At 41.8% G+C, this 10,072-nt stretch overlaps 1 protein-coding gene across 1 annotated transcript; it reads left to right on the forward strand.

The window, feature by feature from the left end:
• Positions 1-1,158: 1,158 nt before the first annotated feature.
• Positions 1,159-7,723, forward strand: LOC103003277 (butyrophilin-like protein 1). Its single transcript, XM_028161768.2, has 9 exons — positions 1,159-1,261; positions 2,099-2,449; positions 3,039-3,320; positions 3,462-3,662; positions 4,237-4,257; positions 4,348-4,374; positions 4,559-4,585; positions 6,462-6,488; positions 7,200-7,723. Exons 1-9 carry the CDS (start codon positions 1,159-1,161, stop codon positions 7,721-7,723), a joined length of 1,563 nt encoding a protein of 520 aa, XP_028017569.2.
• The last annotated feature ends 2,349 nt before the right edge of the window (positions 7,724-10,072 follow it).

Consider the following 10,072-nt stretch of genomic DNA (forward strand, 5'->3'; position numbering starts at 1 on the left):
AGCATTTTTGACCAAAGCAACTTTAGAGTTCCTATCATTCTATAGCTCAGCCCAGTCCAAAGTCCCCTGGGGTGACCTTTATTACTTCCACTTTCAAAGTAAGTAAAAGAGCTGCAGGCAGGCTGTGACTTTCTCGTTAAACCCATTCCAGGAGAGGCATTCAAATGCCAGTGCCTACTGGCAGCCCTGTTTGTCCTCCTTCCTAAGAATATTTTCCTAATCCAGGGATGGGTTAGAAACCTGCCATTTCCAGCCCCTGAAGCCACACCGTTGGAGGCTGACCTCAAGAACAACCAGGTGCAAATTGTCTCTAGAGCTGGGTCTTGTAGATGCCAGGTCTTGTAGCTTCCAGGAGCTTCCAGCAACCCCCCTTGGCTCAATCTGGATGGTGAGAGAGAAACATATGGTGATGTGCAGGTGTGTCTGTGGGACATGTGGATCCTGAAAAAAGAAGGGCTTGAGCTCTGGGTCATGTGGTGACAAAACTCCCTTCCCTTTCAGGAGTTAAGCCACAAGAGTATTTGCAGTCAAAATAAATAAATAAACGTATGAATGAATGAATGAAGGGGGAAAATAGTTTGGCTGAGTGGAGTGGACATATTTTGTGTCTGACTTCATCTCTCAACATTGAACTCAGGGTTTTCAGTTTCAAGAGAGCCCCAGTGAGAAGGTGAATCTGTAGATAAGCAAGTGAGCCCACAGGACACAAGAGAACAGTTTACAGTTTTCTACACCTGCTGGGGAAACGGTTTTCAGAAAGAAAAAAAAAAAAAGAGGGAGGGAAGAAAAACAAAAAACCCATTGGGAAGGGGTGGGCGTTGGTGGTGTTTGTCTCAAGGTCTGTGGGGGAAAATAGCCAAAAACCTGTGTGTAAAAGTATGTCTTCGAACACGGGATTTTTGTTTTCTAAGCACTTTCACTCGGCTAGCTTCTCAGCACCTTCTCCGACAGAGCACCTCATTGTCAGAGTGAACATCTTGTGCTTCCACCTGCTGCAATTTCTGCTCTGAAGAAGATGGTGGGTTTTCCCAGCTTCCTTCCTGCTGGCTTTCCCCCCACTTTTCTCCTTCTCCAGGTGTCCACGTGGTGCTCCCCAGGTCAGTGTTCTCCCTCATGCTTTTTATCTGTAGGTGTGTTTTCAGTGGCTCTTCTCATATAATGGTCCATCAGTCCCAACTCTGCATCTTCTCAAAGCTGTTATTTCTGGGGAAACTGTGGCTGTGCCTGCTGCTAACAGAAGGCTTGAAGGGTCGGGCGAAGGGTGGGAGTGATCTCCTTCACATCAACACACCTTACTCCTTTGAGCAGACCTCATAAAACTCAAAGCTATAATATTTATCTAAGTCTTTATTGCGTATGACTGATTTTAGCCTGTTTAAATTTGATGTAACTGTTTGTTTTTTGTTTGTTTTTAATTTTATTTATTTATTTATTTATTTACTTTTGGCCGTGTTGGGTCTTCGTTTCTGTGCGAGGGCTTCCTCTAGTTGCGGCAAGCGCGGGCCACTCTTCATCGCGGTGCGCAGGCCTCTCACTATGGTGGCCTCTCTTGTTGCGCAGCACAGGCTCCAGACACGCAGGCTCAGTAGTTGTGGCTCACGGGCCCAGTTGCTCCGCGGCATTTGGGATCTTCCCAGACCAGGGCTCGAACCCATGTCCCCTGCATTGGCAGGCAGATTCTCAACCACTGCGCCACCAGGGAAGCCCTAACTGTTTGTTAAAACATACTTTGTAATGTTTTCACTGCCAAGAAAACCCAAGTCTGAGCACAAAGAATTTGGACTCAGGATCCCTGAGCTCTATCTGGTTATGACCTTGGACAACCCATTTATTCTTTCTGGGACATAAGTACTTTCTTCATAAAATAAAAGGGCCCCCTCAAGATGAAGTTTTCAGACTCCAGGTTTGAAGAGAACCAGCTATGAAGTCACAATAATGACATTTTCTGCTATTGTCTCTTTAATTTGAGGTCAAAAAATAACACAAATAAGAGAGAAATACTTTTGGGTCCCTACATAAAGAATGCAGGTGGGTCTACCATCTCATCCTGCCCCCCACCCCCATTCATTCCCCCAATTTGTCTCTAATGTTCATGCAGTGTCTGGGTTTTCCGTGAAGGGACCAGCTCAGCCCATCATGGTCCTGCTAGGGGCAGATGCCAGTCTGCCCTGCCAGCTGTCTCCTGAGCAGAGTGCAGCCCACATGCAGATCCGGTGGTACCGAGCCAAGCTCTCCTCCACGGTGCTTGTGTACCAGAACGGACAGGAACAAGGAGGGGAGCAAATGCTGGAGTACCGGGGCAGGACAGAGTTGGTGGGCGACTCCATTGGCAAAGGCGCTGTGGCCCTGCTGATCCAACACATCCGTGCCTCTGATGATGGCCAATATCGGTGTCATTTTAAGGATGGTCACATCTTCCAAGAAGCCATTGTGGAGCTGCGTGTGATAGGTAAGTTAACTTAGCACACAATGTATGTGTCATGGTGTAGAGCAAAGGGAAGGGTGAGAACATATGGATTCCTAACTTGGCATTTCTCGTGATCTTCCATATGTTGATATAATATTTTGCCTTGCAGAATGTCAATTTCCTAAACTGTACAGTGAGGATAAGACTACATACTCTGCTTTTAAACAGTAAAGGAGGCAATCCTTCTGAAGATATTTTGGTATCCAAAAGATCACAAAAATTAATTAACTAGTATTAATTCAGATAGGTACTGAGGCCTTCAAATATTTTTGACCCAATCAGGAGAGAGATACAACTTGTAGAATTAAACTGCTTTTTTCTAACTTTCATTGTCCCTGTTCTTTTTTCTTCTTGGAATGACCCCAAAGCTCTCTCAGTCCAAGTAAAGTGCAAAAGCATTAAGTTGATTTAAACACTGAATCACAGGTAAGCCTAACTTTGGCTGTGAGCAGTTTTGAATTCTGAGCTTCAGTTTGCTCACCAGCCTAGTGAAAGGCAGTTAGACCTTCAGCCTCAGGGACTCCTGAGCCCCAAGGACCACAGCCCTCAGGCACATGTCTTCTCTCATCAGGCTTGGGCTCTGCCCCTCACGTGTACACGATGGGTCCTGAGGATCGCGGGATCCAAGTTCTGTGCTCCTCAGGTGGCTGGTTCCCAAAACCCAGGGTGCAGTGGAGAGACATGGTGGGAGTGAAGCTACCATCCCGCTCTGAGTCTCAGACCCAAGATGGAGATGGGCTGTTCCATGTGGAGGCATCGCTTGTGGTCACGGACAGCTCTCTGGACAATGTGACCTGCTCCATCCAGAACCCCTTCTCTGGCCAGGAGAAAGTGTCAACCATCTTCCTCCCAGGTCAGTAAGGCACAAACTCCAAGGCAGAGTTGGGTGCGTTAAGGGCAAGGAGGAGTGAAGGAAGGCTGAAGGGAACCTTGGAGAGAGGGCAGGGCTTCCTCCAGGTCAGTCTCTCACTGTGTCTCCACATGCCTGTGTCAGAGCCCTTCTTCCCCAGGACGTCTCCGTGGAAGACAGCCCTGGCTGGGACACTGACTTTGCTGGTGCTTCTCCTCGTCGGGATCAGCTACACTGGCTGGAGAGAACATAAAGCCAAAGAGAGAGAAGTAAAGAAAAGGCAGGAAGAATCTCATGAAACAGAGAAGATGAAGAGAGAAAAGGAAGCGGCACTTAGAGCCAAAAGTAAATCAGGGCAGCAGGTCAAATCAGAGGTTCATGGAAAAGCTGCAGATACAGGTTGTGTAGGGTGGATGGGGAAATAAAAGATTGCTGAAGAACCCCAAGGGAAACGCAGGGTACCAAGAATTCCACAGATCTGGGAGTCCTATGGAAAGGAGAAAATCATTTGGGAAGTTAGGAGGTCTGTGGGCAGTGGTCACGAAGCCTCCAAATTGCGGCTCAACCCACACCATGCCTTTTCACACCACTGTGCCTCAACCTGTTTCTCTTTGTGGAAATGTCTTCCCTTATCTTCTCTTCCTTTTTGTCCTTCAAGAATAGGCTTTAGAAAAACCTAAGAAATCTTAAACTCCTATGAAGCATGGGCTCTCCTTCCTGTGTGACCCCATGATACTTCCCATGTAACTTTTCTTAGCGCCTGTCCTTTTACATTTGACTAATATGTTTGCTAATCTTCCTCACCTACTTAACTATGGGACCCTTAAGAGAAGGTCAGATTGAATTCATTTAGCTACTCACAGAACTTAGGAGCAGCTAAAACCCAATTTGATGGATTTTATATCTCCTCCTCTTCCAGTGAACCTCAAGGCAGAGCTTGGTGAGTCTTACTTCTTCTCATGCCCTGTGTAGAAGTTGTTCCCCTTTTCACACCTGTTCTGGGTCTCTCATTGAATGTTGTTTCTTTCAGAAAGGCAAAAGGCATTATACAATGAAGGTAAGAGACTCTGTCATGTCAATTGATGTCCTGATGACCAACAAGTTCTCAGCTCCCTATCCTCAGAGGAAAAGACTAAAGGATTGTATGACGATTAGTGGAAGAGAAATAAGGGGAAGGAAGAAAAATTCAAGGCCCCAGATTAATGTCTCATCTTGTCTTACCTCTATTCGTTCTGTTTTAGATTGGAAGAAGGCCTTGCTATATCCTGGTACGTAACTCCATGGACCTAGTCTTGCCAAGTGCCTCTGGTATTCTGAGCATAATAAGCAGAGTCATAAACACACACACACACGCACACTTGAACGTTGTGAAAATTTATTTGGTATCACTCTGTAGTATTTTGTATTTGGAGGCTCAAATAATCAGTTGTCTTCCAGAGCTAATGATGAAGGACAAGTAACTGCTGCCCGGTCAGTTCCACCACAAGGCTAGGGTAGGACTCAGCAAGAATTGTTAGCTCAAAAAAAAAAAAAAAGAATTGTTAGCTCATCAACTATGAAGAAGGAAGGGACAGAACACAGAGTGATTTTGATGAATAAAGAGTGATTTGGGAACAATAAAGAATATATTATATCAGCATTTCTATTCTACAAATAAAGTTTAAAAGAGCAAAAAATGTATTATATTTTATATTTGGAAAAATATATATTAACTATGATTTCACTTATTTTACCTATTTGAAATAAAAAAAAGTAAAATTCAATATATAGGGAGAAGGTTTATGTGTGAAAAAGTTGAAAAACAACTTTTAAAAATATCTGAATATGATTTGCAAAAATATGTTTATCTGGTGGTGGGGGAATTGGCTATATTTATACTTTCTAAAATTTGTCCATGTATTCTGTGAGTTTATAACTTGTGTGTGTGTGTGTGTGTGTGTGTGTGTAATATAGAGTTGGACCTCAAAAGCACACCAGGTCATTTCTTGAATATGTATCTGTGCAATTTTTATATGCCAGACCTTGTGCTAGATGTTGGTGGTACAAACTATTATAGTCTGACCCTGTGAAACTTAAAGTCCATTGGGAGAAGTAAGCCAGGAACCAGGCAACTACACACAGCCTGATAAGTGCTTTGATAAGAGGAGGTCCTCCCAAGGATTAAGGTTGATTAAGCAGTTTCTGTTGAGTTTTCTTTCATGAGATACTGAAAAATGTTCCCGTGTTTCTAAAGGAGTGAGCAAAGTACTAAGAATGACTTTTGACTTTCAGTTCCAACTCTACCGATTACAGCTGAGAAGTCAGGTTATTTTCTCTTTTTTTGAGCTCAGTGTCCTTATCTCTAAGACAAAAAGACTGGAATACGTGATCTCAGATGTCCTCCTTGACGCATATATTCATAGATTCTATGCATCTGAGTGCTACATTTCTGACAGGAGGGCAGTTTAGTGAGAGACCACAGTGCTGCTTCAATCAAGAATTATGGATATGTCCTTATCTGCCTATTGTCCCAAGACTTTATGAGAATACCCAATCTTTAAATAAAATCACAAGTCCTGTCATAAGAGAAGTGGCCACAGGCAGAAGCAGATGCAATTCTATTTCTCATGAGGAATCTGTCTCTGGAGAAAAATATAAGTCATCTGATTACAATCTGGGTCAAAGTAATAAGGGCCCATTTAAATGCCTTAGTCATAAGCTTAAACTCTACTCTGAGGAGATCACAGGCTAGAAAAACTATAAATAAAATGGAATAGAATAAAATAAAATAAAATAAAATTTAATTTAAAAATACACTTTATAGCTCTCATCGTCAGTGAGGAGGTCCATAAAGGTCTTGAGAGCATAGTAGAGGGGCATGTAGAGCATTAGACCCTGCTCCAGGGGTCTCCAAACCTGGCTTAGACTGGAGAATACGCCCCAGCTTCGGGCTGAAATATGTGATAGTTTCTAGTCTGAGACAGAGCGCAGAAAGCATACTATTTGTCCTGTAGTTTCTGGATACTACCAGAGTTTGAGGGGTTTAGAGGAGGAAGAGAATGTTGACAGGAGAAGGTGATGAGTCAGGGAAGGAAGCATCTCACCTCCTTTTCATTCCCTGGGTATGCTTCCATCCCAGTTTCAACTTGTATTGCTCTTTTTCAGACTGGAGGAAAGAACATTTCCAACCTGGTAAGTTGTTCTTTATTTATCTTTTGGGCTCCCTTCCAACCCGCCCTCTGAGACCCCGCTTTTCTTTCCAAACATCATCTCCTCGCTGAAAAGACAGAGGCACTATTGTTCTGGTAAAGAAAGGGAAGAACATGAAAATCATTAAATATTAGCCTGAACTGAAAATTGCTGCTAGGCTTAGCTACTCTGGTCGTGATTCCACTTTCAAATATTGGCACAGCTTCCTCGTCTATGGGGTCCACTTGGTTCTAAAACAGAAATTAAGATAGCCCCTCAGCTGAGGAGACCCCAAACTAAGTAAGAAGTGCTCAAAATAGCAATTCAGCTGTTCTTTGTAGAGAGGTCAGCTCACTTGGAGCCTGTTACTAATTGAGGAACATAGGTCTAATTTGCAGAGAACATGGAAAGAACACCATTCTCCAATAAACACTTCAAGTCCCCTGCTCACTCTGGCATTCTGCCAAGACACTGACCTATGTAACTGCATAGATAGGATAAGATAAGTAGCCTAGAACTCAAGATGGGAGCACATCAGCTGCCTCCCAGCACCACCTCCCCCAACACACATGTTCAGAGGAGATGCATTCTATCCCTACTCCTTACCCATTTGCTCTGTTTTGTTAAGGTTTCCCCTGTAACAAAAGTTACAGGGGAAACAGTTTTCTGAAATATACAATGTTGGCCTTTTCCTTTCCTTTTTTTTTCTTCCAGCTCTTGTGACTCTAAATCATGAAAGCTTTCATCAGAACAATTCTGACCCAGAGAGAGAAGAGGACGTCAGAGAGGAAACACGGGTATTATTATGTAATAAGCAAGGAGACTGCAACCTTATCAAACTTGGTCAGAAAGAATTCACTTCAGGGAGACATTACTGGGAGGTGGACATTGAGGACACTGATGAATGGACTCTAGGCATTTATGAGAAGCCCACGGAGAGCAGTGGGTTACTCAGCCATCTACCACAGAGGAAGTTCAGCGTCTTAGAGAAGAAGAGATGTGAATACAGGGCTCTCACCTGTTCTCCCCAAAACATTTTCCTGGAAGAGCCTCTCCTGATAGAAAAGTGTCCACGAAAGATTGTGATTTTCTTGGATTATGAGGATAGGGACATTTCTTTCTGTAACATGACTGATGGAACCCACATCTTCTCTTTCACTCAGGCCAAATTCTCTGGGTCACTCTATCCTTACTTCAAACTTATATCCATGGAGCTCTCCCCATCTGTACAATATTAAGTGACTTAGAAGAAGAACCTATAAACCATGGAGATAGTAGCCCATTCTCTGTAAACCCTAGGACCACTGATTAAGAGGCCTCTTGGCTTAAGGCTCCATGAATCTGCATGACCAAAGTTTCTAACCACATCAAGCAGTGTTTCTCAAACAATCTGCCGAGAAGAATCTTTTTCTTTCTTTTGGTTATTGTTGTAAATGTTTCTTGCATTATATATTATATATCACAGACATACTTTTCTGAATAAATTACTGGAAATAATGAAGTGAGTTAAAAACAGACATACCAGTGGTAATTTCATTATTAGATAAAATATAACTAATATTTTCTGTCAATTTGCTCTAAAGTTTTTTTGTTTTGTTTTGTTTTGTTTAATTTATTTATTTTATTTATTTTTGGCTGTGTTGGGTCTTCGTTTCTGTGCGAGGGCTTTCTCTAGTTGCGGCAAGCGGGGGCCACTCTTCATCGCGGTGCGCGGGCCTCTCACCATCGCGGCCTCTCTTGTTGCGGAGCACAGGCTCCAGACGCGCAGGCTCAGTAATTGTGGCTCACGGGCCCAGTTGCTCCGTGGCATGTGGGATCTTCCCGGACCAGGGCTCGAACCCGTGTCCCCTCCATTGGCAGGCAGACTCTCAACCACTGCGCCACCAGGGAAACCCCTGCTCTAAAGTTTTGTAATACTATATTTCTGTATTTGTTTCATAAAGAACTAGTAAGAAACGTTTTATAAATATGCACTGGTCTGAGGATCACACTTTAGTAGCACTGCTCAAGGAATAAAAATTAGATACACTTCCTCACATTTCTCAACAGCAACACTGAATAAAAATGACAAAAGAGTTCTATTTTCAAATGTTGAAGGAGAAAAGTTAAACTACAATTTGATAACAAGCTAAACTATATCTTAAATGCAAGGATAATTTGAGAGAGAAAAAAATAAATATCAATCACAATCCAATTCTAACAAATGTGATGATGTGAACATGTTGGAGGTCTGGGAAAACTAGAATCAACTGAGAGCACATTGAGGTATTTATCCTATTGAATGATGAGAGAGAAATGTTATTGCTTTGCTTAAGATGTTAATAAGGAGAATGACTACTTTGTATTCTGGGGAATTCTAAGTATGTCCACCAGCAAAGGTAAGGAAAGACCGTTCTTCTCCCTCCAATCAAAACTATCTATTAGGTTAAAATGAAATGATTAGAGGAAACAGTAACTAATACTTAAACAAGGGTGAGAAGAGAGTGTGATCCTACCACCCAGACTAGAAAACCTTGTAAATGCAGTGGACACTGTATAGAGTACCCACAAAAGTCTTTCCCTAGTAACAGGGAATAATTAGCACTAGACTAAATATTGATCCAATATTGATGAACAAATTTAAAAGCAAGATTCAAATGGACCAAATCGTTTACAAGTATCGTAAATTCATTCCAGAGCAAAGCTCAACAGGATAAAAAATTCACACTGACATTCAGTCAAAAATTACCAGGCAAGGAAAGAAGCAAGAAAATACAACATATAATGAACAGAAAATCAATAAGTTAAAATTGACATGGAACTGGTACAGGTATTCAAATTTATAGACATGGATGTTAAAACAGATGTTATAACGATATTCCAAATAGTTTAAAATATGTTCAAACAATTCACTAGAGATATACATTTAAAAGAAAGACCCAAATTGAACTTCTAGACATGAAAAGTACAATGTGTGAGATGAAAATTTCACTGGATATGATTAACGGTAGATTAGTCATTGCAGAAATAAATGGTTAGTGAACTTGAAGACAGAAATTCAAACTATCTAAAATGAAATGTACAGAAAAAATAATTTAAAAAAATGAAGAGTATCAGTGATTTGATGGAAAACTTTAAAGGGCCTAAAACAAAAGTAATTAGAGACCTTGAAGAGAGAGGTGTGTGGACAGAAAAAAGATTTGAGAAAATGAGAGTCTAAAATATATTCTAAATTTGATCATTATAAACTCAAGATCCAAATATCACTCTTAGGGGAATTCCCTGGTGGTCCAGTGGTTAGGACTCCGTGCTCTCACTGCAGGGTGCCCGGGTTCGACTCCTGGTTGGGGGAATAAGATCCCACAAGCCACACAGCAAAAAAAAAAAAAAGAAAGAAAGAAATCACTCTTAGTCTGTTCAGACTGCTATAACAAAAAACACTATAGACTCAGTGGCTTGTAAACAGTGTAAATTTATTTCTCACAGTTCTAGAGGCTAGGAAGCCATCCCATTAAGGTGAACAAGAATTAAAGTTTTACAATCTCACAACCACACGTTGAAACATTGTTACATTTTAAAATATATGGAAAATATCTATGGTCATCAAT

Source organism: Balaenoptera acutorostrata, chromosome 10 (assembly GCF_949987535.1).
Source record: "Balaenoptera acutorostrata chromosome 10, mBalAcu1.1, whole genome shotgun sequence".
NCBI classification, from domain to species: Eukaryota; Metazoa; Chordata; class Mammalia; order Artiodactyla; family Balaenopteridae; genus Balaenoptera; species Balaenoptera acutorostrata.

What these genes read in the sequence shown, in the direction of transcription:
- LOC103003277 (XM_028161768.2), top strand. Translation starts at nt 1,159, where the DNA reads ATGGTCCATCAGTCCCAACTCTGCATCTTCTCAAAGCTGTTATTTCTG. An exon ending in AAAGGCATTATACAATGAAG is followed by an intron (nt 4,375 to 4,558) that starts GTAAGAGACTCT and finishes GTTCTGTTTTAG; the next exon opens with ATTGGAAGAAGGCCTTGCTA. An exon ending in GAAGGCCTTGCTATATCCTG is followed by an intron (nt 4,586 to 6,461) that starts GTACGTAACTCC and finishes GCTCTTTTTCAG; the next exon opens with ACTGGAGGAAAGAACATTTC.